This window comes from Talpa occidentalis, unplaced genomic scaffold (genome assembly GCF_014898055.3).
Source record: "Talpa occidentalis isolate TD23 unplaced genomic scaffold, MPIMG_talOcc4v2.1 talOcc4.15, whole genome shotgun sequence".
Taxonomy (NCBI): Eukaryota; Metazoa; Chordata; class Mammalia; order Eulipotyphla; family Talpidae; genus Talpa; species Talpa occidentalis.
This window is the reverse complement of record NW_023601543.1, coordinates 56926631-56943499: the sequence shown is the minus strand read 5'-3', so window position 1 is coordinate 56943499 and position 16869 is coordinate 56926631. Positions and strand designations below refer to the sequence as shown.

The window sequence follows — 16869 nt, the reverse complement described above, 5'->3', positions numbered from 1 at the left end:
GGGGTACTGTCGGGAGCGCATGCACACCAGATGCCCAGGCAAGTTTTAATGGGCTCTGTGACCGAGTGTATGTTGTAAATGGTATGACGCTGCGTGACAGCTGTGTGTCTGGGGTTTTCTGGCACTTGAGATCCTGAGGGTACCAAGGCTGCTTCTGAGTGGGTATCTGGGTGCAGCCTGTGTGCACCCCTGGGCCCAGAGGCTGCTGTGGACAGGACAGGGTGGACAGGACTGTGCTAGGGGGTGGTGGTGTGACTGCAGATTTGAGTGTGCTGAGACAGGCTTTTTGAGTTTGGGAGGTTTGTGTGGTGTCCAGGGGCAGGACTGTGATGGACTGTGGGATTTTTCCAGCCCCAAGGCTGCCTGTTACAGTGACTGAGGCAGGCTGGGTGTGTTTGGGTGTGAAGACTCAGTTTGGCTGGAGACCCTTCTGCCTGGGGTGGGGGTTCAGGGCCAGAGCCCCTTGGAGCAGGCTTGGTGTAGACCATATGATCCAGGAGCGCAGTCATCTGGGGAGTAGGGTCCCTCGCAGGCAAGACAATGCACACCTCACTTCTTGGTCCCCGCAGGCACGTCCAGGGCCTGTCATCCCTGTCCCTAGCCACTTACGCCCCTCCCCCCATTTTGGCCCCCGTCCTTCCTTCTTTCTTGGGATTTGAGGTCAGGGACCAGGTGTGGGGTTGGAACACCTGCTGGGCCGCTGGCTCCTCTTCTTGCGGAACTCAAATTCGTCCACGGTCCACACTGCCCCCTTCTCACTCTCCACCCGCACAAAGCACTTGTGCAGGCTCAGGTTGTGTCGGATGGCATTCTGTGGAAGGAGGACCAGCCAGCCAGGCCGGGGCAGGGGGAGTGAGCAGGCAGTTAGCCTCTGAGGTCAGCAGTCCCCGCCCCCCCCCCCAAACCCGACGACCTGCTCCTTCCCAACAAACCTGCAACCCTAGCCCCAGGCCCGCTTGCTCCTGAGCTTGGCCCAGCACCGTGGTGGTGTGATGACCATCCAGCCACTGCTAGCCCCGAAGACGCTCACCTTCCAGGTGGCAGGGTGGTTTCGGAAGAAGGCAAACATGCGTGTGAACCAGTGATAGATCTCGTTGAGTGTCCGCTGCTTCTCAGGAGACTCCAAGATAGCCTGGAGGTTGGGGGTGTTGGGTAAGGGGAGCCGCTCCCCTGAAGTTGGGCCGAGAAGGGCAGTAACCCACCCTGGGCCATCTGACATGGGGTGGAATTACGGGGATGGGGCAGAGGGAGATGGTGTGGGGTGACAGGTCAGAGACTGGATAAGGAGTTGGGTGAGTATGGTAGAGGATCAAGGCTGAGCTTGAGCAGGCCTGAGTCAGGGTTAGTGCTGGAGTTAGTCTACAGGTCTGGCATGGAGTTGGGGTCTCTGTTGGGTGAGATTTCAGGGTTTTGGGAAAGTTAAAGACCAGGAGTGGGGTTGAGTTGAGGATTTGGAAGGGGCAAAGACCAGGCAGAGTTAAAGGTCAGAGGAGGGTTGGTTAAGGGTCAGGTGGGAGTGGACTGTGGTAAGTAGAGGGGTGAGGAATGGGATGATGCATGGCCTGAGGTCAGAAGTCAGAGGGGTCTAGTTTTCTAGTTCTTTTTGTGTGTCAGGGATGGGTTAGGTTCAGGGTCAAGAACGAGGATAGTTCTGGTGGAATCGAGGTTAGTTGTGCAAGGTTGTTAAGGAGCAGGGCTAGAGTTAGGTGTGGGGTTAGACTTGGGGTCAGGATTTGATGTTTGGATTTATGGAAGGGCTAAGTAAAAGGTCAGATTGCAGCAGCAATGCATTCTGGGGCAGGACCGGGCCAGATGGGTCGAAGGTGTAGGGTGCTGTCGGGTTAGGTGGTGGCCTAGGGTGAAGGTCCCCTGGGCTGTGCTTCAGGTTCTGGAAAGCCATTGGGGAGGGTCAGAGGAAAGTGTTGGGACTAAGAGTCAGAGGCTGAGAGTCAGAAGGGTGTTCTAAGGCTGCTCAAGCTCATCCTTGATCCTCTACCATACCCCATCCCAGTCCCATCCTCACCCCATTCTTTACCCTATGACCTGTCACCCCATGTCCACATAGGTGAAGGGGTTAGGGATGGGGTCCAGCAGGGGATGTGGTAACTTAGTACAGCATGTTGGGACTGGAGAAGGAGTTAGGGGAATACTTGGGGTGGATTTGGGCCAAGAGACAGCTAATTGGTTAGTTCTGGAACTACTTATAGGCTGAGAGTGGATTAGGTGTGGGGTTGAGGGGGCCAACAGGAAAGGGTTTGGGGTTAGGGACAGAATTTGGCTTGTGCTGGTCTGGATGGTGGTTGAGGTTTGGGTTCTGGGGCAGGTCTGGGGTGAAGCCAGCATGGGGGGAGCACATCTGAGGCATGGCTTCATGCAGGATCCTACTTGGGATGCTGGGAGTTTGGGAGGCAGGTCCCCATGCCCTCTTTCTCTTTCTTCTCCTTGGGCCTGAGCTGCTTCTTACCCAGCGGATGAGGGTGGCATAGGTGAAGGGGGGCCGCATGTTGTGGAACTTGAAGTAGTCCATGTTGTGGAAGAACTCTGAGGGGGGTGGAGAACCAGGCCTCGTCAGGGCCCCTTGCTCCCCTTCCCACCCCTGCTGTACCATTTAGAATCTACACGTTAACACCAGTGTCCATGAACACAGCTAGTTTGTGGAGTACTTGATGTAAATGGTATCATTTAATTTTTGCAACACTCCTATCCCCTCAAACGGGGCCTATTCTTCCTGAGGTTTGAGAGAAGTGAAGTAACTTGCATACCCAAAGGATGTGACTGGGTAAGTGGCAGAGCCAGGATGACATTCAAGGGCCCTGATCGTTAAGCCCATAGCCCAGGCTTTGTGGGGAGTAGTGGGATTAGTGAGCTGGGGCCAGTCACCCTGCTTTTCCTTGGAGAGCATAAAGGAAGGGAGAGTCACTGGGAACTACTTAGTGTCCACCTGTCTGATGACCAAAGGGAGGTGCTGAAGCCTAGAGTGAGTGAGCCCCAATCCCTACGGAGACAGGGCAAGACATTAGGAACCATAATGGGGGCTTGCAGGCCGTGGGAAGCTTGAGAGAAAGCTTTGGCAATCAAAGTTGGGGGGATGGTGGGGATGAGCAGTACAGAGCTCCTTTCTGTACCCCACCCAGTGCCAGTCAGGGGGCTTAGGGCCACTGTGTAGGGTGAAGACCATCCCTACCTGGGAAAGTGCTGTTTCCATGACTGCCCCAGAGGTGCCTCCGCACAGCAAACAGGCTGTCGGGGGCCTCCTGGGGGCCAGGCCAGACTGGGACGGCAGTGCCCTGGGTGCCAGCAGCTACGATGCAGCAGGAACCCTTATCAGATGAAGCCTGGGGGAGGAGGGATAGGCTCGTGACCTGTCGGCTTCAACTTTCAACTTGACTTTTATGACACCGATGTGCTGCCGGCTGCACTAACAAGGCAGGTCTACTTGACCTTTAAATAAGTGAATATCTTTAAAAGTAAGGACATCCTCAATTCCATTCTGACGTGCAATGCCATGAGGCAGCATGAGCTGTGGTGTGGATGCTTGAGTGTAGAGCATGCCGATGCTGAGGCCACAAGTAGGGGTTGAATTGGGCTCCTCTACCACCCAGTCATGACTGGGAAAGTCACCCAGCCTTAATTTCCCTTGCCTGTCATACCTACCTCACAGTGGCATCATAAGGATTGAATAAGTTAGCAGCTCAGAAGTGGTGCCTGGCAGCCAGGGATGGCTTCATGGGTGTGTAACCTGGGCAAGGCTCCCCACTGTGGTCACCATCTTGAAATTTGACCCCCACATTTTCATTTTGCAATGTGGGTTATGTAGCTGTGCCTGCCACGGCATGTGGTCTACATTCAGTGTTGTGGCTATTTGTTATTGCTTTGAAAATTGAAGGTCATGATGTTTCAGGACCATGGGGTTGGAGGGTTTGCAACTGAGGGGATAGTCCCAAGTCTGGCTGCGTTTGGAGCCAGAGACAGGGCCCAGAGATTTCAGAGACTTTCCTTTTCCCTCTTCCCAGCATCTCTGTCTCCCCTGAGCTGGGGGTGACTCACCACAGATGGAGCTTTGGTCAGGGCCATCTTCCCAGCCAGGTGGGCCTGCATAGCACCCAGCTTCTCCTTCTCCAGCACCAGCTGTGAGGACAGGCACAGAGTGAGGCCTCAGCCTGGCCTTTCACTGTCACAGCGTTGCCCAGTATTCCCTGGGAGTGCCTAAACCCCTTTTTTCCCTTAGGCCAACCCCCATCCTGGGTGTTTGGCTCCTGTCACAGGGTGAATGCGAAGCTTGCCCACCATCCCCCCCACCCACATCACCTGCTGCTCCAGAGACTGCACCACCTCCCTCTGGAGGAGACACTGTGCCCTGCCCGTCTCATCCAGGAGATGGTCCGCCTGGCAGTGCCTGGGTAGGGGGGAGAATCAGTGCAGGTGACCATGGCGGGTCTGGCCTCTTGCCTCAGTGTTCCAAGTTGGGAGGGCTCAGAACCTCTGAGCGGTGTCTCAGAGTCCCAGTTCCCCTCTCCTTCCTACCTCAGTCTCCCCCCTCACGTCTGTCATTCCTTTAACCTAAGCTGCTTGGTGTCTACTGCGTGCCAGGCTGGAGCTTGTCACCTGAGCCTGGCCAGGGTGTGGGAGAGGATATTGGGATGGTGGTGAGCTGACAGGGGGCCAGGCAGATGCACACAGGAGAGGCATTCCAGGAGGAGGGGGCAGGCTGTGGGAAGGACTGGTGGGCAAGAGGATAGGGTACATTGAGTTGCTGCTAGCAGTTGGGTTAGAGAAGGTTGGGGGGCACCTAGGGGAGGTAGCAACAGCCATCGTAAGGAGCTGGAACTTTGAGGATGAATAAAATCAGGCTTGTGTGTTGGCAGGAGAGGTAGCAGGGCAAAACAGGAGCATGGATTCTGAAGCCTGGTTATCCGGGTTCACATCCCAGCTCCATCACTCAGGAACTAGGTGATCTTAGTCAACACACATAGCCTCTCTGGCCTCACTTTGTAAAATGGAGGTAAATAGTAGCATATACCTGTATTAACGTGCCCCGTTATACAAATGAGGAAATCAATGCCCAGAGAAGTTAAGTAACTTCCCCCAGGTCACATAGCCAGTGAATGGCAGAGCAGGATCTGAATCCACAGTCTTAGATTCTGCCTCTTTCATCTTTTTTTTTTTAAAGGTTTATTTGTTTATACAAGAACCAGGGAACAGGCCAGATGTGCGGGAGGGTGAGAGGATTCACCAGAGACAGAGTGGGGAGCAGAACAGGCAGACTGACTGAAATATACTGCTGAGGGGAGCAGCAGGCGAGACAAGAGAGGTCTGCCCCACCATGTGGGTATCTCCACGGCCAGTGGGGATTGAACCGGCACTGCAGAGGCTGCAGACAGCTTCACAGCGCTGCGCTCAACCACCTGCGCCACCAGGGAGACCCACTCTTTCATCTTAATACCTATGGGGATGAGGCCTGAGCTGAAACCTGCATCCCAGACCTCCTCCCACAATCTGGTGCCTTCTGGACTGCAATGGATCAGGGCTGCTCACTTGAGGAAGTCCTCTGGCTCCTTGAAGACCTTCTCGCATCCAGGCCACTTGCAGACACCATTGGCCAGCAGTGAGTAGGAGCCCTGGGGCGCGGTTGAGAGGGTGCTGGGGGGCAGGGGACAGAGGGTGTCAGGGAAGGGGATGGCAGGGAGAGGGTCCTTCCCAGCCCTGCCAACTGACCTGTCCTTCCTGGGTGCAGCAGGCCCTGGAAAGGTGCAGAGCAGTGCTGGCTCCCTGGACACCCACTCCAAGCTGGCCACGTTGATCCCTGCAGAGTGGGACAGGACACCTCAGGAGACTGCAGGCTGGGCTCTGGAGCCTGGTCGACAAACTGTCTTTTGAGCTTCCCACCTCCTGAGCCCCAACTCTCAGGGCCTTTGTTGTCTCTAATATCCTCGGCTTCTGGTGAGGCAGCTCAGACAGCCACTCACAAGTGCTGACATTTTGACTAACTTTGCAAAGATCTGTGGTTCTGTGATTTTGACATTCTGCATCTCTAAGGTTCTGAGCCTGACATTTTTTGGAGGTTGGAGTTTCCAAGATGATCAGACCTGACACCTCCGACCTCCTGAAGGCTGCAGTTCAGCAGCTTACACGACTACGTTCAAGTACTTGGGGGCTCTGGGGAGCTGCAGGGTGTGGTGTTACCAGGTGGCAGCCTGGGCCGGGCCTTGAGGGAGAAGACGCCGGTGGCAGCAGTTGGTGGTGGGAGGCTGATCATAGTCGGGCTGTCCAGTGGGTGCACCTGCAGCACAGGGGTCCGGGCATGGGCATCCACTGTTGAGATCTGGGGGTACAGATGGGCATGGTTCAGACTGGCCCCCTCCTCAGTTCTCCCACCTGCTCCCTCCTCACTGCCATTCATGGTCTGTACCTGGTGCATGAAGTGTGGCCTGTCCTGGAGGAGTGCCTGCAGGTGGGGTGAAGGGCCCAGCCGGGCTCCGGAGGGTGCCACCATGACCAGGGGTACTGTGGGCAGCTGCAGGGAGAAGGCAGGTAGGTGAGATGCCATCCCCATCCTCACTGTTCTATGTGTCTAATCCATAGTTGATCCGCCACAACCGCACGTGCTCGGTGCTGTGCCATCCTCATTTTACATTCGTGGAAACAGGCTCTGGGAGACTGAGGGACTTTTTCGAGATGTAACAGCTAATAAGGAGCAGAGCTGGCCTCCACTGTGTCACCCCCACCTCTTTGGGCCTCAGCCCTCTCCTCTGTCACTTGTGTGTGGGGACACATGGCTAGGCCTCTGGACCATGATCGGGTCTCCTCTCCTGAGACAAGGATTGGGAGGTTGAGAGCCTCGGATCTCTGAGACCTGCTCAGTGGGGACTTTCTTGGCCCTATGACATCTGCATAAGTCACAGACTTGCCTGGGACCCAGAAAACCACTTCCTGTGCCCCAGCTGGGCCCCCCGCTCAGTGCCACAGTAAAGGTCGGCACCTGTAGGCCCAGGTACCCCACCCTGCCTGCCCCATCCTGGGCCATGGGCCTCACCTGCAGTTGTGATGGTGGCATGGGGTTCAAGGAGGAGGAGGAGGCATGAGCCCCACCTCGGAGGTCCCGGCCCTGGAACGTTGTCCCTGGGCCTTTCGCCCCCAGCAGGTCTGAGGCCTTGGGTGCAGCCCTCCAGCTGGGTGAGGCTCCTGGGGATGGGCCGAGTGCCAAGGAAGGGGCTGAGGGCTTGGCTGGCCTGGGGTTGGGCATTGGGTCCTTGTCCGAGGGTAGGCTGTGGGGCATAGCAGGAAGGAGTTACATGTGCACTGGGAGGAGAAGGGGTGTAAAATAGTCAACCACCTGAACCATGTACACACCTCCTCAAGTCAGAGCAGGCATTGGCTGGGCCCTGTCCTAGCCACACACTGGTGTTAGGAACATGTGTCCCCACATATGCCCCATGTCCACAGGTCCAGCACACACTTGCCTGTGCATGCTGGCATAGCCCTGGTTTGGATGTGTCCTCCATGAGGATGGTGGGGGATTCTGGATAGTTTGAGGGATCTCAGCCAGGGTAGGTCTCAGTTCCCTCCCCCTACTACTTGAGCTTTGTCTTCATGCCTCGGCCCTCCAGTTGTCTCCATGTCCTTCCCAGGCCATATAACCTCAGAGCCCACCATGGCTGGCAGCTGGACTTTCTCCTGGGAGCATTGTTTGACGCCAGTGACTCAGGCATATCCATGAGGTGTATGTGGGGGGCACGGATTCAAAAGATCTCTCTGGCTGCCACGAGAGAAACAGACTCTAGGAAGGTGAGGGTGGAAGCAGGGGGTTTAGTGAGGCAGCAACTGCAGTAGTCGGGGTACACGGTCATGGTTGCACAGAGCAGGATAGTGGCAGTGGAGATGGTGAGAGTGGGTGCATTCTGAGTGTGTTTGGGAGGTGCAGTCAGGAGAATTTGCTGATAGCTTGGATGTGGTGGGGAGAGAGGGAGGGTCCAGGTGATTTCTGGGCATTAGTCTGAGCAGCTGGAAGGACAGTACTGACTTTACCTGAGATTGGGGAGATAGGGGAGCAGGGCTGATGATGAGTGGTGATCCAGGTGTATTAACAGATGTACCTGAAGTCTGGCATTAGACATGGGAGTGGAAATGCTGAATGAGCAGTTGAGTATGGGAGCCTGGAGCTTAGGCAGGGGTGGAGTCTGATCACCTCTGGGCTCCTGTCCTGCACAGAGCTGGCATGGCAGGTGCCAGAGAAGAGAGACAGGCGCTCCAGCCAGGGCCTGTGAGAGCGCTTCAGTTCAGCCCCCACTAGAATCTACCCCAATCTCTGCTCCCCAGGTCTGCCTGCGAGTTGAGCTCACATTGTCCATCCTGCCTGGCTGCCCCACTCCTCCTCCTCTTCCCCTAGCCGAGCTCACCCTGTCCAGAAAATCCACCATGATGGCTCCAGGCACCTCTGCTGAGCCTCAGGGCCTTCGCTCTGCAGTGCGCAGGGCCTCGGTTTCTCAGAATCCTGTAGTCCCAGTCTGAGAGGAAGCCAGTGCTGGAAGGGACCTCCCAGCCCAATGTGCATTGTACTGAGGGGGACCCCCAGGTGCAGTGCTCCCAAAGTGATTTGAGACTTCCACTTCTCTCCAGAAACTGCGTGTGTGTACATGTCACAAGCCCCCTGCTGTGGGACAAGCTCTGTGTGTGTGTGTGTGTGTGTGTGTGTGTCCCCACCCCACAGCACTGGTTGGGCACAGTTGCTGATAGTAGCCCAAGACAGTACAGGGGAGCTCTGGGGGAGCAGCACTCCTTCCTTCCTCTGCCGTCAGCTGTCAGCGCTGTGTTGCTGAGGGAGGTGGGTGTAAGAATTCAAATAGTAAACCCTTAGTCTCTCAGGGATTAGAACATGATCGTGTGAGAATCAGGAGCCTGGGAGAAAGAGGGCCTGAGAGAACATCAATGACCATGAGGAGGTGAGTGAATGAATGAGTGGGATCAAAATGATTTTCTACCTGTCAAGAAATGCCACAGATTGGCAGTAAGCCAGAAGCCAGGGGAGAGGCCCAAATCCTCCCTCCCGGCCCCATGTTGATCTCAGACTTCTAGCCTCTGGAACCGTGAGACAGTGCATTTCTGTTTAAACACGCCGCTTGTGGTGCTTTGTTACAGAAGCCCAAGCAAACAGATTCTGATTTTGGTGAGTGGATGTTTTCCCACCGTCCTGGCCTGTCCCACGTGACTGGCCCATGGTCACTTATGAAGCTGCCTGGACACCTGGTCAGAGTGTTTAAGAAATCTCCTCCCCAGGCACACCTGGAACTCGAAGTATAGATACAATACATTCTCAGAAAGGGGATGTGGATATGGACTGCCTGGTGATGGGGTACCTGGAAGGCCAGGCTGGGCATCTGGCTTCCTGCACTGTTTGTTGGGGCGTCCCTTTCTGACTGTTTCTCAGAAGCTGCATGGAGGATGTTTCTGGGACACAGCTTGTGTTTTCATATCGGGGTCTGCATCTGGGCCCTGTTGTCACAGCCCCCGACTTCCCCAGATTTTTCCGCCATTGACGTCATGGCGGCCGGATGCGTTGGGCTTCATCAGCACCCAGGAGGAAGAGAAGGGTGTAGACACCCCACCCCACGAGTTTCGTTCCGAGAATTGGCTGCCCATCCTGCAGCTGGCTTGGCGGATGTGGTGGGTGATGTCCATATGGCCACCGTGACAAGCCCTAGGGCCTGTGATCCTGGCCCTTCTTGGACCATGGGGAGGCCCAAGGTTTGATTCTCAGGGGGTGCCCACAGGTACTGGGTCCCTTGGGGTCTTCAAATGGTGCTATGCCAGAACATTACTTGTCAGATTCAAAGGTTCCCAGGATCTCCAACCCATAGACTGGGGGGCCCATGGGCCCGTCTTCTCAATGCATGAAAGCCAGTGTCCCTGGTACCCAAACTCGCTGGAACTCCCTGAAGGACTTGAAACTCATGACTTGATAGGGCTTCCCACCTACATGGGATTGCAGCAAGCCTTCCCTCAGCCTCCTTCCCAAGTTCCATGAAGGCGGGAAGGTCAGAATCACCCCTTCCATTCCCCCCAGCCTGGGGCCGGGTTCTGCCACTGTCACTTGCCTCAAAAGCATGTGTGAGTTGGGACAGTTTAACAGTACCCATCTTCCAAAGTTAACACACATGAAATGTTTAACAAGGTGTAAGTGGATACCTGTAGTCTTCCTGTCCATGCTTGAACTATGTTCCCCAAATCACCCCAGCTCTGCTAGAGATGGAGCGGGAAGGAGGAAGAGCGCGAGAGGGTGCCAGTACACCTTTGTCCTCCCTCAGGCAGGGAGCAGGAAAAGCCTCAGCCTTTGCCAGTAAAGCGCCCACCTCTCTGCTCTCTGGAGGGGTCCCCAGATAGAGGTTCCCAGGAACCAGTACCTGCCCTGGGGTCGCAGCTGAAATCTGTCCACAGCCAGACCCACAGGCAGGGTGACTGATGTCTATCCCTCCAGTACATCACCCTCTGGCCACTAGTCTCCTGGCCCATGGGGCTCTGGGGCGCCACAACCCAGCTCTTGTGAGGCTGGGCCCCGTGCTGTGACTGGATCCTCCTGCCTGAGGGGCCAACCTGTGAGAAGGCGGAAGGGGCAATGGCAGCTGCTGGGGGGCATCCCAGAACCCTCCCCCCTCACATCATGGGAGCTGAGAAGTAAGCTGAGGCCCACAGCGGGGGTGAGACAGCCAGGGTCCCACCCAGAGTCCTGAGATATGACTTGGGTCTTGATTCTGCCACTGCATCCCGTATGAGCCTCAGAAGAGCCCCCCTTCATAGCTCAGGGCCTTGTCTGTCGCTCTGTGTACTAGGGATGGGGAAGGTGGAGTAGCCAAGGGCAGGGCCCCCACTCTGTGTCTAGGTGAGTTGTTAGGTGTGTGCAGGGAATCGACAACTGCCCCTTGATCCAGGGCACTGGCTGAGAGGGATACACAGAGGCAAAGAGAATGGAGAAAAGGACAGGGAAGCAGAGATAACGGAAAATAAGAGATATAGGGGGACATGAGGGAGACCTGCGGTGGGACAGAGACACCGAAAGAAGGAGCGCTGGAGAGAGGAGAAAGTCATAGCCTACACGGGGAATGAGAGGCAGAACAAGAAAAGACGCAACACGGAGATGGAGAGGAGAACCTAAATGAGAACAGTTGCTGGGCTGGGCTGGAGGAACTGATGCGGACTGAAATAAGGAATGATAATGGGCAAATGCCAGGGGGAGCTTATGGCTGTTCATGTATGGTGTTGCAAGGCGGCAGTCACAGAGACGTGTCACCCTAGGGTAATGGAGAAACAGCAGAATAGAAAGCTCAGACACAACATCCACGTGGATTGAGTTTGCGATGAATGTGGCGTTTCGAATTTGGGGGCAGAGGAGGACAGATTGGCGAACAAATGTTTCTGGGACAATTAGGAGAAGAATAAATTTACAGGATGGATAATCAGTCCATTTTCCCACCAACCCCTCCCTGGCCAGTTTGAAAAGTTACCAGCGTCATATATCCTAACAGAAATTCCTGATCCATGAAAGAGAGAAATAATATATAGTACTGATCTTGGGGTTACTGTATGCCAGAGCCTATGCTAAATACATAATATGATTAATAGATTTAATTCTCAGAATTGCCCACTGAAGTAGATTCTATTACCATTATCACAGTACATGAGGAAATGGAGGTACAGAGCGGTTAAATGCCTGGCTAAAAATCCCACAGAGGGCTTGAGGTGAGGCTGGGTTTGTTCCAGACAGTCTGGCTCCAGTACCCACACTCTTAACCTCTACAGTAAATGGAAAAAATGAAGCCATAAAAGACTAGAAGCCAACACAGGTGAACATTTATCTCATTTTCAAGTGGGAAAGGACTTTCTAAGCACAAAACCAGAAACAGTAACCACAGAAGGAAAGACACAACTATTTGATTATATAAAAACATCACAAGAATCACAAAACACTGTAAACCAATAGAAAAAAAAAACCCCGATGAATTGGGAGAAAATATTTGCTATATATGGCTGGTGGAAGGTCAATATCCTTTTCAATAAAGATCTGTGAAAGATCAATTAGAAAAAAAACCAGGAACCCCCCTATTAGGATTCAGGACATGACCAGGCAACTAAAAAAACCCCAAAGGCACAAATGATCACTAACCAATATAAGTAACCAAACTCGAATCAAGAACAGTGCAAGTAATCAAAGAACACAAATATTGATGATGGGGTAGTTATTTTTTTCTGACTTGTGATGTTGAGAAGGGATTTAAAAATGATGATACCTACGCAGGGGCAGCCTGAGTAGAGGGGGCATAAGTAGGACAACCTTTTGGTAGGATAATTTGCAGAGATGGTCAGAAACCTTAAAAATGTACATACTTTTTGCCCCAGCAATTCCATTTTCAGAAATTCAAGGATCCAATCAAGGATGATCATGGCGGAAAACTAGAAATCTCACGAATGTCCGATAATCGGCACATGGTTGAACCAATGCGAGAACAGTCTTGACAGTTATGACAGAGCAATGTTGAACCAATTTTTAATGATCTCCAAAAGGGCTCCTACTCATCGAATAAGGCAGGGACAAAACCAGTAGTATGATTCTCATTAGATTAACAAAACGACTAGTAGGCAACACTGAGTGAGCACGTTCAGTCTGCCCAGCACTGTGCTAAGCCTGCAGAGACAAGCTCACCCCAGCCCTGAATGATGATCTCTGTCCCTGGACATGGACTCTGGCCACCCCCCGCCCAAGATCCTGCAGTAGGACCCCACAGCTTAAACCACAATGATGATGGTGAGAATGCGCCCAGGAGGGTCTGCACTCATGTACCAGAAGCACGAGTCCAGGCAAGGCTCAGCCTCGCCCAACATCACACAATCCTTCCACCGTGCTACACACAACTGTTGCCCATTCTTGCAAATGTCCTCATCGATGTTACAACATGCTATTATTAAATGTCAACTGTACATAAAGCTCTCTGCTGGGTGGCAAGGCGGGTGAGGGGGAGGCAAGATGAGATAAGACAGCAGGAGAGAGACAGAGGAAAGGAGATAGATGGAGCGCAGCCCAATGGAGGAGCCAGAGAGAGGGAAGATGGTCAGAGCTAGCAAAAGACAGAAAAGAGGGAAGCAGCAGAGAGGGGCAGAGCAACAGTGAGAGCAAGACAGGGATGGGAGATACTGAGAGGTGTAGCTGAAATTTCCAGTTATACTTGGATAGTGTTTCAAGTTGTTCAAAACTCTGAAATACACAGGCTGGCAGTTGACATATTTTTAAAATTCTACCCACCAACATATCAGTCCATTTGTCTTCTGCCCAAACATTAAGTACTTTACCCATTAGGTCGAAGGCTTTTGTTATTACTATTGTTATTGTAAAAATACCTTACCTGACAGTAGCAGCTTGCATCTCGCCTGTGCCGGAGGGTCCCTGACCCCCCAATGCTGACTTCAGACTCTCTCCTGAGAGGCCCCTTAGAACTCCCACATCTATGGAGGGGCGGGGGCCAGGGAGAGCGGGGACACTCACCTTGACGAAGTGGACTGACAGAAAAGGATCAGCCTGGCTTGTGGGAAACTGTCACATATCAAAAACAACTGCTTTTATACCGAGAAGAAAAACCACGGTGTGGAAGCCACAGACCTCTCTCTTCTAATAATCCAATTTTTTTGATGAGTGTGTATAGGGTGGGGGGGTTCTCATAGTTCTCTCTCTCTCTCTCACTCTCTCTCGCTCTGTTTCTCCTCTTCTTGATTATGAGACTTAAACGGAAATTTTGAAATTTTGGGTTTTTTCTTTGCCCTTTACGAGTCATATGAAAATATGATTTCTTCCCCTCACCACAGAGGTGAGAGGTATCAATGAGATAACAGGGCTCATGAGAAACCACAGTTTTAAAAAAAAAAAAAAAAACAAGGGAAAAAGAACTCAAATAAATCACAGGGGCAACCCAGGCAAGCAGAGACATCACTCTGTGAGAGGATATTTGAGGGTCTCTGGTGAAAGAAAGAGAGGTAGTGAGGCCCTGTGTGCCGGCAGGAAACAGCAGGGAAAGAAATGGAATAGGCATGGGTTTCCAGAGGTCTTGCCCTGCTTCAGGCCTAAGTTTCCCCTTAGGTAGAATTGATATAGTCATCATCACTCTTACTGCCCAAGGGGGTGCTCTGAACATTCCTCCAACCCAGAGGACAAGAGCCATAGAAGTTACTTCATGGAGAAAAAACCAGGGAGTTTAACCTCCCCCCACCCCCACACATTCACAGAATTGAAGTCTGAGAATCACTGGCCCCTAGAATGCACTGAGCATCAGTGAGTGAAAAAAGGGAAAAAGGTCTTGCCTTACTCACAACTGAGGGCCTGAGAACTTTGGCCTGGAGGCCACCCTACTGGGAAGGTCCCAACCAAGCCCCCGGTATTAACGCAGCCATCCTCGTGAAAGCCCAGAGGCCCCTAGGAACCCCAAGCCTCTCGGTGTCAAGGCCACCTTGGCCTGATGCTTCTGAGGTGTTCAGCCTTGGCAACTTTCTACTTCCAAAACAATCACAGTTTCCAAGAATGTAGGATTCCAAATATCCACCATCATCCTGTAGCTGATGTTTAAACTCGAATTTTCCATGTGGCACACACAACACTGAACACTTCTCATAATTGATCAAGCTCAGGCCTCACCAGGACTCTTTGAGGACCATCTTGTCATGATGGCTGCTCTACAGATGGGGAAAACAGAGGCACCATTTTCTCAGCTGACGAGTGGGGCCCCTGTTTTCCTTGGTCCCAGGCTTTGCAATCCTCAGGTGTCCTGCAGCCTGACTAGGATGCAACCATGGGAGATTCTAGGATTTGGAGATTCTTCTGGAGCTTTAAGCTTGTGAGGGTTTAAAGTTGTCCAAGAATTGGCGGCTATGTGTCTTCATCTTAGCAGGCACCCACTCCAGTCACAGGTCACAGGGGAGACCAGCCCCAGGGGATAAAGGCCCCTGAGAGGCCATGGCTGGCACTCCCAATCCTTGGCTCCTCAGCGCCGTGCATGGCCAGGGTTCTGTCACTCAGCCTCTACTCCACCCGTCTGCAAGACTTGCTTCATGCCTGAGGAGGAGAAATTGGAAACAGCTTTTCATTCACACAGTATAAACCCAGTGGCCAAAGACCCACCCCTTTGCCTCTTTGTCTCTTTTCCTCCCCCACCTCCCAAACCCACAAAAACAGGAGGATCTCTTTCCTTAACTCAGACTCACCTTTCTGGAAAAGCCCAGAGGGGTCCTGATGGCCCAGCTTTGTGAAGACAAGAAATAAAGAAGAAAGAAGGGTGAATAGGAAAAAAAAGACCTTAAAAAAATCAGCCAACAATTTAAAAAAGAAAACCCAACCCTCTCTACCATTAGTTGAAAACAAAACTTTCACTGGTTGAGACTTCTGAGGGTGGGACACATCTGAGACCCAAAGATGGCCTATGTGTGCCAGGCAGCCAGGGGAGGCGCCAAGTTGAGGAGAGGCCCTCAAGTTGGAAGTGCACAGGAACCCTGTGTACAGCAGGGGCTTCACTGATGTTGGAGCATATAGTTGGGAGCAAGGGATGGTGTGAGGAGTGTGCTTCTCAGGAAGGAGCCGTGGGGAACTGGTTTTAGGGATGTCTCCAGGGTGAATGACCCCTTGCTCCCTGTGGACTTGGAACTAAACTGTTCCCACACGTCCCAAGTGACTAGAAACCAGGTCAGTTCGTAAAGCCGAGGCCTCATTCCCTGCCCACTCTGAGGGAGGGGGCTGGCTTTCTCTTTCAGAGTCAGAGGCATGGGCTACATCCTCCGTATACCCTGCCTAGGATGTCTCTCCTTTACTGTCGCTTGATCCATGAGAGGAGTGGCCAGAGAAGTAGGAACAAAACTGAGGGTTGTAGCCCTGGGAGTTCCAGGAGGCTACTCAGGTGGTAGTTAGGGTATGGGAGGGATGACAATGATGCTGCTAAGAGCCAGGACCCTTGCAGAGTGAGGGTTGGGGGTTCAGGTGGGCAGAGAAGGGGCAGAAGTCACTACCTCTTCTCTGAATACTGGACATATCTTCTCACATGGAAGTCTTCTGGGGGATAGCGGGTAGGAGTAAGCAGAGGTCAGTGAAAGTCCCCCCAGAGAAGGGGCTGTTTGACAAAAGACTTGAGAGTGGTGAGGGAGGGAGCAATGTAGATACCCGGGTCATTCCAGAGGGAACAGTCAGTGCAAAGGACCTGAGGTAGAAGTGTGCCTGATCTGCAAAGCTCTACTAGGGAGGTCGGTGTGGTTAGAGAGATGTGAGAGGAGGGTTAGAAGGTGAGGTCAGAGAGGGGGCTAGGTGTGGTAGACCACATAGGATCTTGCAGGCTAGGTTAATGACTTTGGCTTTTACCCTGAGTGAGGAGGTGGCTACGGGAGGGTTGTGAGCAGAGGAAAAATGTGAATGGTGTTAGGGTTTAATAGGATTCCTCTGATGACGGAGTGTAGAAAGGGTGATAGGTGTGAGGGTGGAACCAGGAGACCAGGGAGGGGGTGTTACTGCTATAGTCCAACTGAGTGATGACTGTGCTGGCAGTGGAGTGGGTGAGGAGAGGGCAGATTTGGGAAATAATTTGAATGGAGAGCAGACAGGATTTGTGGAAGGATGAATCTTGGGGCCAGCAAGGGCACGGATATAACCTAACTGGGCAGGAAGGAGTCCCTGAACTACTTACCAGCTTTGACCCTTATGTGTGAAAAAAAATCAAAGTTCTATTTTATTGAAGGACCCCATTATTTCACAAGTTTTCTGTTACTCACAGTTGAACATACTCCTTCCTGACCCAGTACTCCATCCTGGACAATGATACCTGAAGAGGGGGTGCTTGTTAGAAGAACCACCTCCCT

General features: G+C 52.9%; 1 protein-coding gene across 1 annotated transcript in view; it reads right to left on the bottom strand.

The window, feature by feature from the left end:
- Positions 1-621: 621 nt before the first annotated feature.
- FOXP3 (forkhead box P3) overlaps positions 622-16869 on the bottom strand; it is an 18605-nt gene continuing 2357 nt past the window's right edge. Inside the window, exons 2-13 of the mRNA XM_054695735.1 lie at positions 14669-15085; positions 7034-7265; positions 6410-6514; positions 6184-6322; positions 5716-5803; positions 5536-5640; positions 4309-4396; positions 4048-4128; positions 3185-3335; positions 2465-2541; positions 1031-1132; positions 622-811 (exon numbers count right to left, since the gene is read on the bottom strand). Of these exons, the coding sequence (XP_054551710.1) occupies positions 662-811; positions 1031-1132; positions 2465-2541; positions 3185-3335; positions 4048-4128; positions 4309-4396; positions 5536-5640; positions 5716-5803; positions 6184-6322; positions 6410-6514; positions 7034-7265; positions 14669-14688 (1338 nt within the window). The 5' untranslated portion in view covers positions 14689-15085 and the 3' untranslated portion in view covers positions 622-661. The remainder of the gene's footprint in view (positions 812-1030; positions 1133-2464; positions 2542-3184; positions 3336-4047; positions 4129-4308; positions 4397-5535; positions 5641-5715; positions 5804-6183; positions 6323-6409; positions 6515-7033; positions 7266-14668; positions 15086-16869) is intronic.